The 24,077-nt window shown below is 36.8% G+C and overlaps 1 protein-coding gene and 1 long non-coding RNA gene across 2 annotated transcripts; both read left to right on the top strand.

Moving 5' to 3' along the window:
• Positions 1-6,927: 6,927 nt before the first annotated feature.
• Positions 6,928-8,324, top strand: LOC110921862. Its single transcript, XM_022166183.2, has 4 exons — positions 6,928-7,279; positions 7,525-7,604; positions 7,767-7,969; positions 8,068-8,324. Exons 1-4 carry the CDS (start codon positions 7,044-7,046, stop codon positions 8,155-8,157), a joined length of 609 nt encoding a protein of 202 aa, XP_022021875.1. The 5' UTR covers positions 6,928-7,043; the 3' UTR covers positions 8,158-8,324.
• A 10,002-nt stretch (positions 8,325-18,326) lies between these two features.
• LOC110925568 lies at positions 18,327-18,505 on the top strand. The gene is made up of 2 exons (XR_002584566.2): positions 18,327-18,365; positions 18,451-18,505. It is a non-coding gene; the product is annotated as an uncharacterized LOC110925568 (long non-coding RNA).
• Positions 18,506-24,077: the final 5,572 nt, after the last annotated feature.

Raw genomic sequence — 24,077 nt, 5'->3', positions numbered from 1 at the left:
AAACTTTAAGGACATGCTTATAATTTAGTAAGCAAGGTTATGGTCCGTTCACGTGCCCGAAATACTCGTTTTATTTTTAAAAGGCCGTTACGGTCAACTTTTAGGCGATTAATGGAAATGCGTAAAAGACTCGGACAATTCATGAACCGATCACAGAGGTCTATACCATCATGTAACCTGGTCCTAAGAGAGTCCTAAGGCATATCTATACCTCACTAAAACGGGTCAGAACTGAAGTCAAAGCAAAAGTCAAACTTTTGCGACATTCGGCTTCGAACCGGGTCAATATAGCAAATGGTCGATTCAAATGAGCGTAAACAAGTTTATATACTTAATATCATGTTTTATGAGTGTCAAAACAGATTTCATAGCATATACATTACAGATTATGTATAAAACGGCAAAATAGCTTTCTGTTGACTTTTTAAGTGCACGTTTGACTCGACATTTGACATAGTTAGAGTGGTGATCAGAGGGAACCCTTTTAGGGGTTTATTACCCACATAAATACCAACTCATAACTACTTTTGATCCGACAATTCACTGGACCATCTGTGAATTATCGCTATGACAACCGTTAGTTACGACGGTTGGGTTTATAAGCTAAATCTATGGAAATACAAGACCACAATGGATGTGAACGACTTACAGAAGTTGTGTCTTGCTTAGAGAGCAGAGAAGAATGCTTGAAAGCTCTTACAATGATCAGTGAAGTGTGTTTTGAGTTGTGTGATTGTTATGAACACAACATGGCTATTTATAGTGAAAAATGAGCTCCAAGATCATTCCACATTGGTCTATACTGATCATGGATGATGGGCAGGTGTCCCATAGAGCTATGGGTCGAGTAGGGGGCGCCCATGCCTCTTTTATTGGCGTTTTGATCATTCACAAGCTCAAAAGGCAAGAAAATACAAGGTTTCTGCATCTGGGCGTCCAATGCGGCCCGCATGGAGGATCCATGCATGTTTTAATGCGGGCCGCCTGAGGTTCAAACTTCAGGCACGTAAAGGAGGTGGCTCGCGGCCCGCTTTCACTTAACCCGAAACTCAATGCGGGTCGCGAGAGGTTAGATTTTCAAGTTTTTAAAATCTTTTATAATCATTACGAAATCCTGGTAATTAATAACGAAATCTTTCATAATTATTAACCTGACCTTTCGGGTTTGAAGGGGTAACTTTGCGGTTTGGCCCTCGGTTAATTACAACTAAGGACCTCGTGTTATTTACCCGCGTTGTTAAGTCCCCGGTTAGTTTATTAATTATTCAGAAAGCCTTAACTTTCATTGTTGACGCTTTTAACCCTTCTCATACGAATTCGATCATAACTTTCTCGTTTTAAAACGGAACTTCGCGGAATTTATACAGTATATTCTAGTGAGCGTATAATACTGTTACAAAGCCTCGGGAGCGTTAAAGGATTACTCAGAGGTATAATTAAACATGTTGACACAGTTAACCCCTGTAGCTTGTAATCTCTCACTTTCTTCCGCGTTTCGCTTCCGTACGATCCATGATTTATTCGTTTGAAGGTACAAGCACCATTTAGGGTTACTATACAGCATATTTACCCTTGTGTGACAGTTATAACCCTCGAATTTACATATATTCAAGGTTTGTCAATATTAGTCCTTTATTTAATATCAATGCCACGTGTAAACAAATGACACGTGTTAACACATTATTGGACACAAAAATTCGAGGTGTTACAACACGTCTTCTGTGATGATTCGAAACATTCCGAATAACTAGCAGAACCCGATCCACTTACATGCGAATAACGCTGAGAATCCACAACGCTTTTGGCCAGATTCTTTCCTTCAATATTGGCAAAATCAATGTCTGCTTGTTTTATTATCACGAAAGTACTGAACAACTGAGATAGGCACAATAACAACAACGGCTTTCCATGATTTGGAGACTGATCGGAATCGAATCAGTGATTTTACTGGAAGCCATTTGATTATTTCCTCTTGGATCTCGAAAGGCACGTTGTCTGATATCTTGATTTTGATTACCAACTCACCATATCAATTTCTAGGTAGTTAACAACGCTAATTAGAAAAAAACGTGATTCATATACACAATGGTCTCTTTGCTTCGTCCACTAGAACTATTTGTGTATGCATTCTTTTGATAGATAAGCTGTCACAGTTGCCAAGACTGTTTGTCGGGTTTCCAATGCTCACACAGGGTGATAAACAACGCTGATACGAACACATGTGTTTCGAAATAGGCTTTGTTCTTGGTTTAATGAAGTTACACGTAACATCTACTTATATTGAGATTTAAACAATTCCCGCCTCAACTGAGATAACTGACATCCATCAAGCTCAAAAAAGAAAACTTGTGTTTCCCATAGTCACAGAAGATTGCGGTTTGTATTTCGCATAGCCACCGTTTCCGTAGTAAAAAACGGTTGCGGTTTGTATTTCGCATAGCCACCGTTTCCATAGTAAAAAACGGTTGGGTTTGTATACGGCCCGCTTAAATTGGGGTTTGTATTTCGCATAGCCACCGTTTCCGTAGTAAAAAACGGTTGGGTTTGCACATTTAATCTTCAATACTTCATTAAAATACCACTAGTAGAAGAACCCGACACGTCTTCATGTTACGGAGAATGTTCTAGAACTTGAAGGAAAAGGAAAAGATTTGTTGAAATCGAATTTGACAACTATGACAGCTTATTAAAAGTAGCAAATCACCTCCTGGTCAAATCACACACTATAAAGTTTAAAGTTATCGTGTGTTGTAGTTTGGAAAGATGACCGAATAGAGATCTAAATAACAAACTGTGGAGAACTTGTTTGCGTCGGGTTCTTCTGCTAGTTACTTGATCAACGGACTGATCGGTAACGTTACTCTACTTGTCCTCCGATTTAAGCGGCGTGTTCCTATCAACGTTGTTTAAAGGTGCTAGTTACTTGATCAACGGACTGATCGGTAACGTTACTCTACTTGTCCTCCGATTTAAGCGGCGTGTTCCGATCAACGTTGTTTAAAGGTGATGAAGAGTTTAGAAACCCTTGATTGATGGTATTTTTACGGGAAAAAACGTGATAATTGAAAAACATCAATCTATACAGCCCGTATACATTTATACGACCCGTATACATTTGGTAAACATCAAAAACCTCAGAAATAAATCAATTGAGCCGTATACTTTTTATAAATCGTATACATTTGTATACGGCTCGTATAACTATATACAGGCTGTATATAATAAAATCAAAAAAAATATTATCTGCGCATTTTCCTATTAAAAAACATTCTATACGGGCCGTATATTTTGTATACGGCCCGTATACACTAGGGATGTGAAAATAAGATTTAGGGGGTGTGGGAATAAGGAGAGCCTTTTTGTAGATTGTAAATCATCGCTTACATATGCTACTGTAGCATATAACACCTGTCCCTCCCTACATGTCATCCAAATGGAATCCGGTTTCATAATCAAGCTCATCTAATAATTCTTATTTCAAATTCTTTGATTCATCGCCGCCAAAGAGACACTTCGCCAGGCAACCACAATAAACAACCATGCCTAGCAGTGGCGGATCTAAGATTCGCGCCAAGCGGTAACGTTTTATAAATAAGCGGTAACGAAATCAAAAAAACGTCAAATTTTTCCAAAAGTTACACTAATTTTACACTACCGCTGGAGCGCCAAGCCGTAGCGGAGGCTACCCCTTTGCCCTATGTACATCCGCCCCTGACGCCTAGCTACCAACTGACGACAATGTTCGAGCCATTTAATTTTAGGGTTATTAGATTTTATTACCCCCAACTATTGGCTATTGGCCGCTGCCACCCCAAAATATCCCTTTGACGCCCGTCACCCCCAACTTAATACTTAGTGTGTTCTGTCACCAGGTCGTTAACTGATCACTAACCTTTGATCATGTTACTATACTTTTGGGGGTGTCAAAGGGATCCTAGGTAGGTTTTAGGGATCTTAGGACACCCCAAAAGTATAGTAACAGAATCAAAAGTTAGTGAACAGTTAACGACTTGGTGACAGAACACACTAAGTGTTAAGTTGAGAGTGGCAGACGTCAAAGTGATAGTTGAGGGTGGCAGCGACCAATAGCCAATAATTAGAGGTGATAAAATCTAAAAACCCTTAATTTTATGGTGATTGACTATTTGAAATGATGAAACATGCGTGAATTGTCCAACTTACTAGACAAACGTTGACATACTCTGCAACATGAGAGGATCCACCATTTCAAATGACGGGTCGCCAACTTTCTTCTCATTCCTTGAAACCATTCATGCATACAATTTACTCCCATTTTGAGGAAAAAAATGGCGTATAAACTCGTCTATTTAAGCATTTTTCTATCAAATTTAACTTTATATTCCTCCTCTCTTTTAATTCTTTGTAAATAGATACATGGTAACAGGAGCATTCCCATCCCATCCACCATCACCTCCTCTAGTCTTTTTTTTTTTCTTTTTAAAAATATGAGTTTTAGTTAAATTATAAAATAAAAAATGATGAAAGAGATATGAATACTCTGATAACATATAGGGAAATTGTGATAGTCACTAATGCAAACTTAATCCTACCTAATATGAGTCTTTAATAAAACTTGACACATTTCCGCTCTAGTTTTACTCAATTTTGCGACGGGACAATGATAAAAAAAATGCTTAAGTAAAGCGTTGATGAAAAATTCAGACGCAACTACGACTAAACATGTATTAAATACTTTTTTTTTTTAAATATGATTTGGAAATGTGTAGGAAACTACTAATTTATTATTTTATTATCTATAATCATAATTATGATGATAAATATAATATAACTAGTGTTACACCCTGATAGCCAATCCATAACGGATCCGGTTGGAGTGCTAAAATTCAAGTCCGCAGACCCGCGACCCGACCCAAATGGAGCATGCATGGCTCAATCTAATTCTGTCATCTTTTCAAGATATGGCAATGCATACTCACGTTCCAATGTTAACCCATTACTTTTTTTAGTTTAATTTGCATCCTTTACATAGTTGTACTCTTTGCATTGTGGCTAGTACTTTTATTTCTCATTTCCCCTGAAGACTAGGACATAGTTAGTGGTTAGTTTTTTTTTTTTTTTTTTGTGTGTTTCTTTCCTTTAAGTATGGGTTCGACAGTAATGAAAAGGGGCAGCTTTGTTGATGAATGAAAATCTTTGTATTAACTATCTTATGTGTGTGGGTTAATTAATGGTCTATGCTAGCTCAACCGTGGCGCGTTGGGTGGTGAACTTAGACACGATTCTCTAACCGTAGTGGTGTATCTGTATCTTCGGTTTTAAATCGCAGCCCTACGGTTTCGTTTGGTGGTGAATTTGTATCCAAATGAGTCGTAGTTCTATCTTTTCTTTTTATTGTTTGATTTGAACCGGTGATTCGGGGTCTTACTCCTATCATTTTCCAACCGAAGATACAGATACACCACTATGGTTAGAGAATGGTATCTAAGTTCACCACCCAACGCGCCACGGTTGAACTAGCATAGACCATTAATTAACCCACACACATGAGATAATTAATATAAAGATTTTCATTCATCAACAAAACTGTCTTTTTTCATTACTGTCGAACCCATACTTAAAAGGAAAGAAACACACACAAAAAAAAAAAAAAAACTAACCACTAACTATGTCCTAGTCTTAAGGGGAAATAGGAACTAAAAGTACTAGCCACAATGCAAAGAGTACAACTATGTAAAGGATGCAAATTAAACTAAAAAAAAGTAATGGGTTAACATTGGAACGTGGTTATGCATTGCCATGTCTTGAAAAGATGACAGAATTAGGTTGAGCCATGCATGCTCCATTCGGGTCGGGTCGCGGGTTTGCGGACTTGGATTTTTGCACTCCAACCGGATCCGTTATGGATTGTCTATCACACCCCCTTCCCCCGGGTGTACCAATTAGCATCACCGAGTGACCATTAACACCGAAAAAAATCGTATATAAAACAAAATAAAAATAAAACTGAATGAAAGTGGACATAAAAACAAGTTGGACCACACATACGAAACGTAAAAATTAAAAAATAATAATTAAGTCGATCTAGGACCTGCAGTGGGTTATCACCTGTGCTCTACGACAGGTTGGAAATGTAGATAAATACAAGAAAATCGTTTCGGGATATTCTACGCGATGATGAAAAAAACCACGTTTATAGCGGTATATTTAAAAGTTAAAAAAAAAAAAGTTATGGATGCAGTTCATTACCATATCGATACTCCTTATTGACCCTAAAGACGAATACTCATGATGGCTTTGTAAAGAAAATAAAATATCCTACATAAGATGGTACAAACAAAATGTAGAAAAACATTACGTTGACGAAAAAAAATTAAAAAGAAATGATAAAAGTTGAACCATACACGAACGTTGCGGCATGTTGATTCATAAATTTTAAACTGAAACGTAAAAAAAATGTAAAAGATGAAAGGTAGAGGGTAACAAAACTATAAGTTAAAAAAATGTTGGGAATAAATTGTAAAAGTATTTGGGGTTAAAAGTCAAAAAATTAAAAAAAAACAAACCAAAATTAAAAGTATTTGGACACAACGACTAAACCAACATGTACAAATGCAAGAAAGAGTTGCAAATTAGTAATATATAATATAATTTAAATATATTTAATAAATTAGTCCTAAATTCACATGAAATTAAAAAAGAAAATAGTAGGATACCTCAAACTTTTCTAATATAGATCCATTTTTTTGAAAGTCAATTTCCCGAAAGTGGAAAATTTCCTTTTCTTGTGGCCAAAGGGAGACCAGGCAACGTAAATCCGATTTGGAACCTTCAATAACTTTGTGTCAACTAAGTTTACCCATAACGTGTGGAAATGTCACAAGATGATTCAAAGATGACACCTCAAAATCCATTTTATGCCTACTTTTTAACATCATCTTCCTCATCTAAACACCTAAATATTTATAAATTCATCAAGAAAACTAATACTTCAAACATCCAAAGCCTTCTTCTATTTTTTTCCTCAAAATATTCAAGAAAACTAATATTTGACACACGAACTAATGGCATCAACAGTCGTTCTTGCGTCTAGTAATTTAATCCATAGTATTGAATATTCTAAGCGGCTTCCAAATCTCCGGTTGGCGATCGGTAAGAAAAGAGCCGTTGTTGGCTTCCAAGATCAGCCGTTGCATCTTGGTGGTACCGTGGCATCCCGCCAAGCAAGAAGAGGTTTTTTGGTGTACAGTATACAACCGGGAAATCATCATCCTCCTACTGATAACTCCTTAAGTTCATGGTATGTTCTATTTTATATATTTTTCATAATGATTTAATATTATAATTGTTTTATTTACATATTTTTCATGATGAAACAAAGATAAGGGTTTTGTGAAAAATATTTATCAAATTCAAATTTACGTTTTTCTCTTTTTTCTTTTTTTCCCAATTTGCATCTGATTTTATTAATTTTTTTTTACGTTTTTCTCTTTTTTTTTTTTTTTTCCAATTTGCAGCTGATTTTATTAATTTTTTTAATGGCAGGCAACAATGGATTGGAATGATAACTGCATTAATCGTGCCATTTTTCAGTAGAAAATGGATCATGTTATTAAAAATCAAAGGTAAAAAAATTATTAACAGCCTGATATATTTTCAAGTTCACTTATAGTTATAGAGACTCATCCATTTTCTTTATTAAATTCACATTATGTTAATTATTGGGTTTTTATTACATTTATTTAGTTAAAAAGTTTTGTAAACATTTTTATTTCCTGCACCTGTAGATGAAGTTGATACGGTGGTCGAGGAAACGGAGAAAATAGTAGACCGTATAGAGGACGTGGCGGAGACCGTCGACAAGGTGGCAAAAGACGTGGCGGATCATCTTCCAGAAGGTGGAAAACTGAGAAATGCAGTGGTGTTCGTGGAAGGTGTGGCGGAGGAAATAGCAAGGGAAGCTCACTTGGTTGAGGATTTCCTGCATGAGGTTTTTATTAATATTTCAACTAATTTGTTACAGTTATAGAAAAGATTCGAAAATGATTAACATGGATTTTTGGGGTTTTCTTTATGTGATTTGATTAGGTCGAAGATGTAGAAGAGAAGATAGAGTTGTTGGTTGAATCTGTCAAGGATCAAAATAAGCATGTTGATGGAGATTTTAAGGCAAGTTGATGAAGAATTTTGCTGATTGTATAAAGTTCAAATGTATATAATCTTTGATGAAAAACTATCATCATTTTTTTCTAGAAATTCTTTCTAGTTGTAAGAGAAAGAATAGTAACTCGTGAATGATTAGGAGTAAGTATTTTTTTTATAGAGTAAACTGCCATTTTGGTCTCTGTGGTTTGGCCAGTTTTGCCACTTTAGTCCAAATCTCAAACTTATTACATCTGGGTCCCTGTGGTTTGCATTTTGTTGCCATTTTAGTCCAAAAGTGAAATTTGACCAGATTACCCACTTTTGACCCTGCTATTTTGTCTTCACCCTCAGGGGCATTTTGGGCATCTGTAATTATTATAACTCAAATTAATAAATAATAATGCCATTGCCAGAACAACAACAATAATGCACTGCCAGAACAACATCAACAAGCACCGCCACCTCCTCCCCCTTCTCACCACCACCCCCACCACTGGATCTGCAGCGCCACCACCACCACTCTGCCGCCACAAGCACCGCCACCTCCTCCCCCTTCTCACCACTGCGACCATCACCACCCTCTCCCCACCCCTGTGTCAACTCCATACCTCTGCCACCACCGACCCCCGCCACGACCACCTACTACTACCCAACCTCAACCACCACCACAGTTATCAAATTCCAATTCATTCAAAATCAACTTCATTATGTGTAATATCTTAAGAAAAGAATCAAATACATACAACTCAATCAATTAACAAAAACTCAAATAATAGCTTCTTCCCTACTACAACCTCCACCACACACCGTCCAAACACACTGTTAAAATCACCCCTGCAACCACCACCATTGCACCTCCGAACAGCTTGTCAATCAACACAGCGAAGAAATCCCCATGTGTCCCCCCTCAATTTCACCTGCTTCAATCTAGGGTTTCAACCAGGACACCCCAGGATTTCCCTTTCAGAAAATGGACCTGATTCCGATTCAGGAGGATGTGAAGGTGGAGGTGTAACGCCCTGCGTTTTCAAACTTCCTACATTTAGAAACCTTACGTGAAATTCTAACTTTGGAAATCTTGTGTTCTTATAACCATTCTTTCATTGTAATCGTTGTAAAATACGGAACTTGCTTCGTAAATAAAACTTGTACATTACACTTTTTACCTAGTTAAATCATGTTTTATTTCATATTTCACCTTGTTACAAGTTAGGGGAAACATTGTTGCACATTATTACACAACTTAACTAACAAAATTACTCATTATAATGTTTTAAAAAAATAAAAAAGTAAAGAAATATGGCAGCCCCAATTCAGCAAAATTCAGCCCATATAGTTGGGTTTTGTGGGCTAGTTTCAAGGTGTAACCCCTTCTAAACACTTCCAAAGCCCAACCCATTGAAACCCTAATCCTTCCCCCTATAAATACCCCTTATAACCAGCCTCCCTACCACTTTTACAACCCTAAAAACTCACAAAACATCCACCAAACCGTAGCTGAAAGCAAGGGTTCGAGTAGATTGACACCCCTTCACGAAAATGAGCATAACTCACTCAATTCTTATCCGATTCACTCGATTCTTTTTCCTACTTGCTTGTATAATCATGGGGTTCGATTCCTAGACTTCTCCTTGGAGAAATCAGACCTGGAAATGCCCCGAAATAGTCCATAAACTTTCTGTTTGTTTTTATGTTCATCAAAAACTTGTTTAAACCTATGCAACTTGTGTCCAACACATCTCATACCTATGTCCTAATGCTTACAACTTATCCCATGGTTGGTTAAGCTTAAAAACAAGGTTGAGACATTTAAAATCAGAGGATTAAACCATAAACTTGGTGTTTTGTTTAGGGTTTTTAACCCACAAGTCATGTCAAACTTTGTCTTTGATACATGAGTGATTATGGAACAACTTGGGTTGTCCAAACATACAATCCTCACATGATTTGATGATTTCTCTTAGTTAGTATGTATATTTCTTATTCTTTATTGTATGTTCATGACCCTCCTTGGTTGTTTTTTTTTTTACATCAAGTGTAGTGGTGAACACATAGAGGTGCCTAAATGGAAGACTTGATCTTCCTACCTCCTACATGACTTCTATGACATTTAGAGGTACCAAAATGAAGATTTTAATCTTCTACCTCATGCTTGAACTATTGGACATATATTATATAACCTAAATATATTATTCGAATAATCGAATCTTTGATGATGAACTAGTGTTCATATGTCGGGGTACTAGATTACATCATCCTAGACTATGATAACTTGTCACGATTCTAATGGAACCTTGTTCCATGAAAACATCTAAACTCCTTCGAGTTTCCTAGTGTCAAGAACAAGCATCATATGTACTAAATGATTATTTTCCATGTTATTCTCATATCTTATTTTTATGTTGTTTTAAACACCGAATCTCGACTCTAAACATACTTGAACTTTATCCCTTATACATTCGGACTCTAAATCTCTACTCGTCAACAATTGGATAATCGGAAAACATATGCAAACTTTGTGAGTATACTCGTACTTTTCCCCTTTTTACTTTTACTACTTTTGGGGTGTAACATGTTTACCTATTGAAACTTACACATGAACTTTTGTCTAAACACACGAACATTCCTATAACAATGCTTGTATATGTGATGGCTTGATACTTTAAATTTGGGTGATTCTTATGTGTTGAACTTATCATTAACTTCGTACGAGCCAAACCTTGACATATGTAGCGCTATAGGATTAACGACCCGCCTCTACTGAAACTTTGGTTATGTCATGAGCAAGTTGCGTTTTCTTGGTTTGATATGTTAGACACATGCCATATTTAATGTTTATCTTGAATCGCATGCTTGCTATGAGGGATTGTTCACACTTTTATCTTATGCTATGTATGTACCAAACTTGTATACTCGCCTTTGCTTTTGCATTGAATTATTTTAAACATGTTACAGGTTGATGAGGACGATGCTAAGAAAAGAAGTAGCGTTGATGCCTAGATACACATATAGACGTTAGGGTCTAATATGTTGTATCAAATTTTGTTATGTTATCATGTTGTTATGTTAAACTTGTTGTATTTGAATTTCTTGTAATGTTGACTATTTGAAGTTATGAAATGAAATGAAATTTGGAATTTCTAAATATTGTCACAAATAGCGTTATGATGTCTCTAGCAATCTTCACACTTCGTCTCATCCCGATGTTTCCGCCATTGGTTGGGGTGTGACAGATTGGTATCAGAGCCATAACTATAGGGAATTAGGGAAAGTAGGAATGCTTTAGCCTAGTCTATAGTTTTAGAGCTTTATTCTTATGTTTTGTTTGAAACTACTTACATGCTACCTTATTTGTTCTTATTTATTCCTTTTTTTTTTCTTTTAAGCATATATGTCGCTTATGTGTTAACACTTGGCATGCCATATTTACTTTAATATGTGCTAATACCTGTTTTATTGTCTCATTCATTATGTTCTATTCTTAGTATGCTTCATTGTGCATTTAAATTTGTTTGTTTATTCCTTTAACATACTCTTTACCTCATGCATTTTACTCGACTATTCTAAATCCGTAAACACTCGCATTATACAAATGAGACGAATTCACCAAAATAGGCGTGAAACCCACAATTTGGTGAACGACTCTCAATCTATCTATTCTTCTTTTTTACACGAGATATCGCCATTAAGCTAGGAGTGAGATCCACATCTTAATGGTAAATCTCAAATTTCAAATTCTAGTGGACCCTCGTCAACATGTCGAAATTTAAATTTTGACCCGACGAGTACCAACCACACTTAGGATACGAAATCATCAAGATAGGGGTGAAACCCGCACCTTGTCGACTAGTTCCACTCCTTGATTTTTCATAAATCCCGCCAAGTCTTGAAATTTCGATTGATTTGGGACATGTAGTAACCGGAAGGGTAAATACCGTTAACCGACTTGTCGGCGAGAGTATTTTACCTATTAGGCCAAAGCATGCTCCTCAAATTCAAAAGACTTTTCGACCACTTTGGTTAGTCAAAGTTCCGTTTGGAACACTCCAAACTTTGGTCAAACATGTGTTTCTATTGTTCATTTTATACGATGCAATCTTTCAACCTCGAGTTTACCTTTGATTTCTCTTTTCACACGCACAACATATCGAACCTTTTCGATACATTTATATATGCATGATTTTCATATAATTTAAATTCATATTCCTTGTAACAACTAGTGGAGAGGTATCATCGAGATTGGAGTGACTTCCTTACCTTGACGATTGACTCCACCCCTCTTCCCTTAAAACGACCTCACCAACGAGTTAGGGGTGATTCCCTTACTTAGGTGACCGTTACCCAAAACTTCTCTTTCAAAATATTTTATTATGCAAACCCGATCATGTTTTATACCTAAATCATTTATCATTATTCAAAATACCTACTTATTCCGATTTCAAAATACATTGTTTATCAAACGTACTTCTTATTCTACCATCCATTTTCACTCAAATCATATACACGAGATTCTTAATCATGTCTTTACCGTTTTACTACACGAATTTCCAAACCTTACGAAATGCTACCTATCAATTTAATCGGTCTAATGAATCTCTTGCCCATAAACTTCACATCTGATTTATTAACTGAAACACGTTCACATTATATCATCATACTAGAGACTTCCACTCTTAATCGAAATCAAACTAACCTTTCTCAATTACTTATAAGACCTCATAGATGTTATATGATCGTTTTACCAAATACTCTTTCCAACATCAATAAATCCTTTGTTAAAATTATTTTTAAACAATCACTAAGTTCTTTTACTAAATTTCTTTTCTAAGGGTCGACGTTTTCACAAGAACTTTCAAAGTTCAAAATTTCATGTTTTGATGCAAATGAAACAAACCCGTTATTTAAAAAAAAAAAAAAAAAAAAAAAAAAACCTTCTCTACAACGCTTAACTCGTCATCCAAATTTCAAAACACGTGGGCTAGAAGACTTCATGGGGACCGACAATTTCCAACATACGTGAACTCCTTTTTTTTTTAACAAAAGTAGCATTTCAATCATTACAAAATACGTTAAGCATTACCAATGAGTACTTTATGTTCCTTTACATATACAAACTATATTCTACCTTTCAAACCAAGCTCAATCTAATTTTGATTCGACAAACTCAACGTTTTGTTTAAACAACTATACATGCACATTATCATACACATTTTAGACGATATCTCGCGATAACATCATTTATATCGTTCGTATCTACATACTTAACCTTTTTTTTCTCCGCAATGTCTCAACGTACACCATATACGCAATATTTATTTTTCATACCTACACCTATGTTCATACGTTTTATGCTTGTACTCATACACATACTACTTATACGTTTTACGCTTCTACTTGTACACATACTACTTACACGTTTTATGTTTATGCTCATACATACATGCGTATTCATACTTAAACTTATGCTCATACTTTCATCCTTACTCATGATTCGTACATTCGTACCTATACGCGAGCGTAATCCGAGGGATTCGCTTACGTGGGTCCCATACATGCTTAAACATAAACATGCTTACATACGACATTCTTCTACGTACACATTCTTATTTTCAAATTCATGTATACCTTGATTCATACATAACTAGTACAAGCTATGTGGATCATGCGACGGTCAGTATAATCGCGGGTGCACACGGGATTAAAGTGATAGGCGTATGAGAACCATAGAGTGTACTACTGTGTATGGTAAGACACGGAACGTAACATGACCCCGAGTAACGAAACGGACGTAATGTGGTTAAAACATGGTGGATACGCCGCTGGTACTTCCTATATATAAGTGTTTTCACCATGTTACCAAACTTTCGTAAAACGTGCCATGAGAAATTCAGTGTGTTACAGACCTTTTGGACCTAATACAACTTCACGCAACTCACAAACGCATTATATCCGATTATTCATGACGAGACTTCATCCTTAACACACTACGTTCATCTATCCAACACTTATGCTATTCACATACTTGTACTCTTTAAGAGCCATTCGTTCATTCTATACTCGTATTATTTTATACAAAACTCGTTCGCAATCCAGCTTGTTTAAACATTTGAGTCCTAACTTACCTCATTACCTATAAAATAGCCTCCCTATTCTTGATTCTTGTGTAACTATACTTAGTATCTCTCTATTGCTTTATTTAAAGTAACAAACCTTTTCGTTCCTCTCAATAAACAGGTTTTACGAAAGTATGATTTTTTTTATACTATCCTTAAAAACTTCCCCTTGCAAATCTACCTTGATGTTCTCCAAAATTTAGTACTTTTCAAACTTCCCAAGTTTCAATTCTTAATGATTACCTTTATCCAAAAACTCTTTCAAGCCTTCCTCTTAAATAAATTTCGGGACGAAATTTCCTAAAGGAGGGGAGACTGTAACGCCCTGCGTTTTCAAACTTCCTACATTTAGAAACCTTACGTGAAATTCTAACTTTGGAAATCTTGTGTTCTTATAACCATTCTTTCATTGTAATCGTTGTAAAATACGGAACTTGCTTCGTAAATAAAACTTGTACATTACACTTTTTACCTAGTTAAATCATGTTTTATTTCATATTTCACCTTGTTACAAGTTAGGGGAAACATTGTTGCACATTATTACACAACTTAACTAACAAAATTACTCATTATAATGTTTTAAAAAAATAAAAAAGTAAAGAAATATGGCAGCCCCAATTCAGCAAAATTCAGCCCATATAGTTGGGTTTTGTGGGCTAGTTTCAAGGTGTAACCCCTTCTAAACACTTCCAAAGCCCAACCCATTGAAACCCTAATCCTTCCCCCTATAAATACCCCTTATAACCAGCCTCCCTACCACTTTTACAACCCTAAAAACTCACAAAACATCCACCAAACCGTAGCTGAAAGCAAGGGTTCGAGTAGATTGACACCCCTTCACGAAAATGAGCATAACTCACTCAATTCTTATCCGATTCACTCGATTCTTTTTCCTACTTGCTTGTATAATCATGGGGTTCGATTCCTAGACTTCTCCTTGGAGAAATCAGACCTGGAAATGCCCCGAAATAGTCCATAAACTTTTTGTTTGTTTTTATGTTCATCAAAAACTTGTTTAAACCTATGCAACTTGTGTCCAACACATCTCATACCTATGTCCTAATGCTTACAACTTATCCCATGGTTGGTTAAGCTTAAAAACAAGGTTGAGACATTTAAAATCAGAGGATTAAACCATAAACTTGGTGTTTTGTTTAGGGTTTTTAACCCACAAGTCATGTCAAACTTTGTCTTTGATACATGAGTGATTATGGAACAACTTGGGTTGTCCAAACATACAATCCTCACATGATTTGATGATTTCTCTTAGTTAGTATGTATATTTCTTATTCTTTATTGTATGTTCATGACCCTCCTTGGTTGTTTTTTTTTACATCAAGTGTAGTGGTGAACACATAGAGGTGCCTAAATGGAAGACTTGATCTTCCTACATCCTACATGACTTCTATGACATTTAGAGGTACCAAAATGAAGATTTTAATCTTCTACCTCATGCTTGAACTATTGGACATATATTATATAACCTAAATATATTATTCGAATAATCGAATCTTTGATGATGAACTAGTGTTCATATGTCGGGGTACTAGATTACATCATCCTAGACTATGATAACTTGTCACGATTCTAATGGAACCTTGTTCCATGAAAACATCTAAACTCCTTCGAGTTTCCTAGTGTCAAGAACAAGCATCATATGTACTAAATGATTATTTTCCATGTTATTCTCATATCTTATTTTTATGTTGTTTTAAACACCGAATCTCGACTCTAAACATACTTGAACTTTATCCCTTATACATTCGGACTCTAAATCTCTACTCGTCAACAATTGGATAATCGGAAAACATATGCAAACTTTGTGAGTATACTCGTACTTTTCCCCTTTTTACTTTTACTACTTTTGGGGTGTAACATGTTTACCTATTGAAACTTACACATGAACTTTTGTCTAAACACACGAACATTCCTATAACAATGCTTGTATATGTGATGGCTTGATACTTTAAATTTGGGTGATTCTTATGTGTTGAACTTATCATTAACTTCGTACGAGCCAAACCTTGACATATGTAGCGCTATAGGATTAACGACCCGCCTCTACTGAAACTTTGGTTATGTCATGAGCAAGTTGCGTTTTCTTGGTTTGATATGTTAGACACATGCCATATTTAATGTTTATCTTGAATCGCATGCTTGCTATGAGGGATTGTTCACACTTTTATCTTATGCTATGTATGTACCAAACTTGTATACTCGCCTTTGCTTTTGCATTGAATTATTTTAAACATGTTACAGGTTGATGAGGACGATGCTAAGAAAAGAAGTAGCGTTGATGCCTAGATACACATATAGACGTTAGGGTCTAATATGTTGTATCAAATTTTGTTATGTTATCATGTTGTTATGTTAAACTTGTTGTATTTGAATTTCTTGTAATGTTGACTATTTGAAGTTATGAAATGAAATGAAATTTGGAATTTCTAAATATTGTCACAAATAGCGTTATGATGTCTCTAGCAATCTTCACACTTCGTCTCATCCCGATGTTTCCGCCATTGGATGGGGTGTGACAGGAGGAGGTGAGGGTGTCGGGGGTGGCGGCGGTGATGGTGGAGGCGGTGAGGGCGACGGTGGTGGTGGTGGATCTTTAGTGGTGGTGGTGATTGACGGAGGTGATTCAAATCCGATTCAGGAGGAGGTGAAGGTGGAGGAGGTGAGGGTGTCGGGGGTGGCGGCGGTGATGGTGGAGGCGGTGAGGTGAGGGCGACGGTGGTGGTGGTGATTGACGGGGGTGATTCACAAGAACAGTAAATCCGATTCCGGGGGTGGTGAAGGTGGAGGAGGTGAGGGTGTCGGGGTGGCGGCGGTGATGGTGGAGGCAGTGAGGTGAGGGTGACGGTGGTGGTGGTGATTGTTTGAGAAGATGATCTTCACTGATGGTGGGGTGGGGTTTGATCTTCAGTGATGGTGGGGTGGGGTTTATATATTAAGGGGGTTAATTAATATTAGGTTATAATAAACCTAAAATGCCCAAAATGCCCCTGAGGGTGAAGACAAAATAGCAGGGTCAAAAGTGGGTAATCTGGTCAAATTTCACTTTTGGACTAAAATGGCAACAAAATGCAAACCACAGGGACCCAGATGTAATAAGTTTGAGATTTGGACTAAAGTGGCAAAACTGGCGAAACCACAAGGACCAAAATGGCAGTTTACTCTTTTTTATAAGATAAAGTTGTATACAGTATATTCAATTCAATGTATAGACTTTTAAAAAAGGTCATTTTTTTACGAGTCTATTATCATTCACAAAAGTCCTTATATTTATACTTTTTTACGAGTTTATTGTCATTCACAAACAACCTTACCTTTATACAGATAATATATCATAACCAACTTAATCATGAAGCTTGAAAATTTCCATCGGGGGTCGGAAGTCATCGGACCTAAAATTTCTATACGAGTAAATTTTTTTTTTAAAACCAAGGGTCGAAAACGTATATACCTAAAAAATTCTATATGAAACATACATACATAACACTACTGAGCGAAAAGTTCGAAGGGTCGGACGCCCCCTGGCCACTTGAAAGTTGTGCCTCTCATAAAAATAAGAGTTCATTTTTTTTGTTTAATTTAATAAAGGGTCTACATATTCACACACCTTAACGCCTATTTCCACACCCTTCAAGACGCCTCGTATAGACCTATACGAGGCGTATAGGGTTTCTTTTCCCGACCAGCTTCTGCACCTTGTACAACGTCACATCAGTCACATCAGACGGGGAGTCTAGGCCTGTACGAGGGACCAATACGAGGGTACTTAGACGCCTCGTATAGGTCTATACGAGGCGTCTTGCTGACTGATTTGACTATGATGAGACTATGTGTCTGACATAACTTAAAGGCATAGGGGGAGTAAAGAGCTATACGAGGCGTCTATATCTCACATAAAATGCAACATACAGTGCATTCTTGGTCCACACCCGAGCATTCAACAAACACTCACATTCACACATTCTGTTTCTTCTTGTATTTATTCGAAAGACACTCATGTTGTTTGTATTTGCGTTCTTATAATCCCGGAGTGTTGAAATGTCATCATATTGGGACGGCAACTATATCTTCGGGCAGTATTCTAACGACAACTGGGGGCACGAAAGCGTTCCGGTAACAGTTATTAGCTTAAATGTTTTAATTACTTGTTGTTTTAGTTTATTAATTACTAATGATGATACGGTTGTCTATTTTAGAGGAGTCTGGCGTTCCCGATTCTAATGAGCAAGAGGAGGTTGTGTCTAGTATACAAGGAAAACAAAACAACCCGTTTCTAGATTTGAACAAGCATCCTCCTGTTGATGAAACAGCCCCTGTAGATGACTCATACCATGCTAGTGGATACGGAGGAAACGGTGGATACAGAGGAGACGGTGGATACGGAGGAGACCGTGGATACGGAGGAGACGGTGGATACGGAGGAGATCATGGATACGGAGGAGACTATGGATACGGAGGAGACGGTGGATACGGAGAAGACGGTGGATACGGAGGAGACGGTGGATACGGAGGAGACAGTGGATATGGTGGATACGGTGGATACGGAAGAGACGGTGATCATCAGCAATTCATTTCCCCGGGCACTCCTTACGTTCATCAAAACAATCCGGACGTTGGAGGATATGGTGGATATGGTGGTTATGGTGGATATGGTAGATATGGTGGTGAGGCACCTCCCATCCTGGACAGTGCGTACTTAAAAAAGCAGGTATAAATTACTATTTTATTATTATTATTATTATTATTATTATTATTATTATTATTATTATTATTATTATTATTATTATTATTATTATTATTATTATTATTATTATTATTATTATTATTGTCGATGTTACAGGTTTTCAACTCTTTAGATGAACTAAAGAAACGGATACAAGCAATAGCAAACGCGGATGGTTTCGTTATTGTCACCCGTCGATCAAAGAAAATCGGGGGAAGAACCGGGAGGGTATGGCTTGAATGTAATCGTGGTGGTGAGCACCAGACTACAGCAACACTTAGAAAAGCTGGAAGCAAAAAAACCGGTTGCCCGTTTTACCTGCTGGCTGTCCGAAACCACCCGTATGAAACCTGGGAGATAAAAGACGGAACAATTGAACATAACCACGAACTTTGTGAGGACCTGTCGGCCCACGCGTTTGTGCGAAGGTTTACTCCAAGCGAAATGAAACTGATCGAGCAGCTGACAGCTCAAAACATGGAGCCGCACAAAATATTTCAAACGATAAGGAAGCAGAACCCCGACAGGTTTCATGTTCAGAAAGACGTTCAAAACGTTGTAGCGAAGATTAGAGCCGAACAAAGACAAGGATTGACTCCCATGCAGTCACTAGAAAACGTGCTGATAAACAACGACTTTATTTACGAGACACGGGAGGAACCCGGAACAGAGATCGTAACAGAGATCTTCGTTCTTCATCGGGACTCGAGAGTCATGTGGCGTGCATTCCCCCACGTCATGCTGATCGATGCGACGTACAAGACAAACATATACAATATGCCCTTTATCCAGATTGTTGGTATGACGCCTACCAACAAATCGTTTATTATCGCGCATGCCGTTGTTAGTAAAGAACGGGGTGATAACTTTGTGTGGGTGCTTGGGAGGGTTAAGTCAATGTTGGATGAATGTATGGAGCCACGTGTGATTTTAACGGATAGAGACCTAGCCCTTATGGGCGCGTGTGCTAAAGTATTTCCAAACGCCTCCAGGCTTCTTTGCAGGTGGCACATACAACAGAATGTTATGAAGCACTGCAAGGATGCCTTCACAGACGAAGACTAGAAGAAATTTTTGTCATTCTGGGGGACATTGATTGAGTCTCCATCCATACCCATCTACGAGTACCACTTGCGCAACATACGAAAGCGACTTGTGGAGTGCAAACGTTCTAGTAAGTTTTTCTAATAACATACGACTCACCTATGCAAATTTTATTAAATTATTTTTACTTTTTAGGAGTCTTCAAATACGTGTACGATAACTGGCTAAAAGACTATAAGGAGATGTCCGTCTTTGCGTGGACTGATAAGAGGCGCAACTTTGGTAATCGTACCACAAACAGAGTTGAGAGCCAACACGCCAACTTAAAGAGATACGTCCTAGATAGGAGCTCGCTGGACCGTGTAGTTGGTTGTGTCCGGGATATAGTTGATCGGTGAAATAAGGAAGACTTTTCGAGAAAGCATCGAAAAAACAATGAAACACCACAAACACCCGATGTTTCAACACCTACTTGGAAAGTATCCCATACAGCCCTTGACTTGTTGCATGGAGAGGCAATTAGGAAGCTAGATGTCTTGGAGCGCTTTCATTCATCATGTGGTTGCCAAATGTGGCACAACTGTGGGTTACCCTGTGCTTGTAGGATAGAAAAGTACATGCGTGAAGGTAATAATTGTTAAACGTACAACACTTGTGTGATATATTTCCTTTTTTCATTTTACTTAAACAATGTTGTTTTTAACTGTGCAGAGCGTCCGATTCAACTCGAAGATATAGACGTCTTCTGGCGGAAACTTAACTTCCAAAGTTGTAAATTGATAGACGATGACGTTGACGTGGTCGAAGAGCTAAATATTGTTAGACAACAATTAGAGTCGCACCCCCTAGCTCAGCAAAAAAGCCTGATGTCAAAGATTAAAGCGGTGTTGACTCCAAAGAAATCTACCAAGAAACCACTGGTTGTCCAACAAAATACTCGTGGCCGACCAACAACAAAGCAGGTACAAGAAAGGTTGGACGAGGCCTCTCGTATAGATGAAGAATTGAGGAGAAGCTCCTTCGGTGATGCAAACACGTGCTTTGAAGGTTCACGACAAAGTAAGTACGATAAACCTCACCACAGCTCGTACGTTCCGTCACAGGCCTCCCAACAGTCGGTTATAAGGTCCCAAAAACCCAAAGCGAGCCTAAGCCGTTCAAAGAGTTCTAAGAAGAAAGAGACACGAGATGATCACGGTTTTCCTTTAATCATTGGGGACGAGTACGTGGCAATCATCGAACGGTTTAAGTCTGCCATTCCGCCAAGGTTCCATCCGTACGTCTCGTGCATATGAGATGTGATGCCGGACGGTCAATGTGGGTTTCGGTCTATGGCTGTGGGCTTAGGTATGGATCAGAGTTCATGGGGGCTCATTCGAAGGGACCTTGTCCAAGAAATGGATCAGAACGAATCGATCTGGTTCCCAATATTTAAAGCATGGGATGAAGGTTATTTTTACACGCATCGTCAGGGCCTAATTTGTGATTCAGTGGCCGGTTGTGGGGAGGATCACTGGATGGACTTCCCCTTAGCAGGACTTCTTATTGCACAAACGTACGGTATCGGGGTGCACCTGTTAACGACAACCATGGGTGCGAGTTCCACTTACTTCCCGATACTAAGTCCTCCGGCTAATCAACAACCATTATTCATAATGCTTACACATGTTAACGAGAACCACTTCATACATGTTAAGCTGGAAGGGGATTATCCTATGCCACCAGCACACGGGCTATGATTGACCCACCGAAGACCCCATACGGAACAATGGGAAGATATGTACTTGCCACGTCTTGAATGGTATACATCGATAATGAATCCTCCGCCAAGATCAAACCCCAGTCTTAATTACATAGATAGTTATACGGAAGAATGATTTTTGTAATTAATAGTATTTTTTTGTAATTAATAGTATTTTTTGTAATTAATAGTATTTTTTTTGTAATTAATAGTATTTTTTTTTGTAATTAATAGTATTTTTTGTAATTAATAGTATTTTTTTTTTGTAATTAATAGTATTTTTTTGTAATTAATAGTATTTTTTTGTAATTCCTATAATTTTCTACAATTTCTATAATTTTTATTATAATTTATATCATTATTCTATAATTAAAATTCATTAAAACAGGTTAATAACATTTTTATAAAAAAATACAAATATACGACTCGTATAGAGCTAGACGGGTAGTATATGATTGACCAAAAGACCATTTAGCCCCTGATATGCCCCCAATATAGGCTTATTTCAGGGGCTAAAAAGTCATTCTACTTACACCAGAAGCCTCGTATAGAGCTATACGGGTCGTCTATTTGAGCGGGTTTTTGAAAATTTAAATTTTGAATATTTGAATATCAAAATTTGATTTCTTTGAAAAAGGACGATTCGTATAGACCTGTACGTGTAGTCTACTGGGGCGGCAACAATTCTTTTTTTTTTTAATTTGAATTTTGAAAATATTTTATGTTAATTACTAATATTACCCTGAAAGTCACTAGTATAGCCCTTTAACAGGGGCTTAAAGGTAATTTAACAAACTAGACGACTCGTATAGGTCTGTACGACCCATACAACTGAGGCGGCAACTTTTACACTTTTTCCTTTTTTAATTATTAAAAAATGTTTATTAAATGACCATTTTGCCCTTGTAAAGCCCCTAGTATAGGCATTATTCAGGGGCAAAATGGTAATTAACCACTCCAGAAATATCTTTTTGGTTTGGTTAATTATCATTTTGCCCCTGAATAATGCCTATACTGGGGGCTTTGCAGGGGCAAAATGGTCATTTAATAAAAAGGCTAGACGACTCGTATAGGTCTGTACGAGTCGTATATGCCTCGTATAAGACTGGGGGGGGGGGCTAGACGACCCTGGTTATCACCCCCAAACAAAAAAAAACACACATATACGGAGCACACACTGCTATACGCCTCGTACGTATTTCGACCGTATTTTTGAAGATTTGAAGCATCACTGGTAAGTATTTCGTCCCGTAGTTTAGTATTTTTGCCTTTTTTTTGCCTTTAGACAGTAGGTTTGCCCTGAAATTTGGTTTTTGTTGGGTTTTGGGGGTTTGAATCAAATGTTGAAGATGAAGCAGGTAGAACAAGACGCCGAGTATAGCCCTATACGAGGGCTATACGAGGCTCTGAAATTTTTTTTTAATAATGTTATTATTATTGTTATTATTATTCTTTTTATTATTATTATTATTATTATTATTAATATTGTTTATTCATTATTATTATTAATTATTATTATTATTATTTATTATTATTATTAATATTATTATTATTATTAATGTTATTATTATTATTGTTATTATTATTTATTTATTTATTTATTATTATTATTATTGTTATTATTATTATTATTGTTAATATTATTATTAATATTATTATTATTATTTATTATTGTTATTAATATTTTCATTATTATTATTATTATTATTTTTATTATTATTATTGTTAATATTATTATTATTATTATTGTTATTATTATTAATATTATTATTATTATTATTATTATTGTTATTATTATTAATAATATTATTATTATTTATTAATTATTATTATTATAAATATTATTATTATTTATTAATTATTATTATTATTATTAATATTATTATTATTAATGTTATTATTATTGTTATTATTATTATTATTATTATTATTATTATTATTATTATTTAGTTATTATTGTTTTTATACGTATACGGTATTTATTTGCAGATTGATTATGGAGGACGATCTGATTCAGGTCGATGACATTCATGTAGAGCCGGTTCAGCAGGGTCCACAACGGAGACAGCGGCCGCCTGTGGATTCGCTGCAGGGGCATCCGTATCTAGAGTTTCCCGACGGCATCGATGCCGCCCGTCATTGCCAGAAGCTTAGGAGGATGCACATTGGATCGCATGCAGCGATCGACTGGGATGCGATAGATGAGATTACTGAGACGCCGAGAGTGTGTCGGTTTATACCTGTCGATTCGCTGTGGCATCGTCTTTTTGATTTGGCACACACGCCGACCTACAGGGAGCTGCTGGTCGAGTTCTTT

The sequence above is a fragment of the Helianthus annuus genome, chromosome 2 (assembly GCF_002127325.2).
Source record: "Helianthus annuus cultivar XRQ/B chromosome 2, HanXRQr2.0-SUNRISE, whole genome shotgun sequence".
Classification (NCBI taxonomy): Eukaryota; Viridiplantae; Streptophyta; class Magnoliopsida; order Asterales; family Asteraceae; genus Helianthus; species Helianthus annuus.
This window is presented reverse-complemented; position numbering and strand designations above follow the sequence as displayed.

Excerpts from the sequence above, each read along its gene's own strand:
- LOC110921862 (XM_022166183.2), top strand. The coding sequence starts at position 7,044 with ATGGCATCAACAGTCGTTCTTGCGTCTAGTAATTTAATCCATAGTATT. Across the intron at positions 7,280-7,524 it reads GATAACTCCTTAAGTTCATG|GCAACAATGGATTGGAATGA; the intron begins GTATGTTCTATT and ends TTTTAATGGCAG. Across the intron at positions 7,605-7,766 it reads CATGTTATTAAAAATCAAAG|ATGAAGTTGATACGGTGGTC; the intron begins GTAAAAAAATTA and ends CTGCACCTGTAG.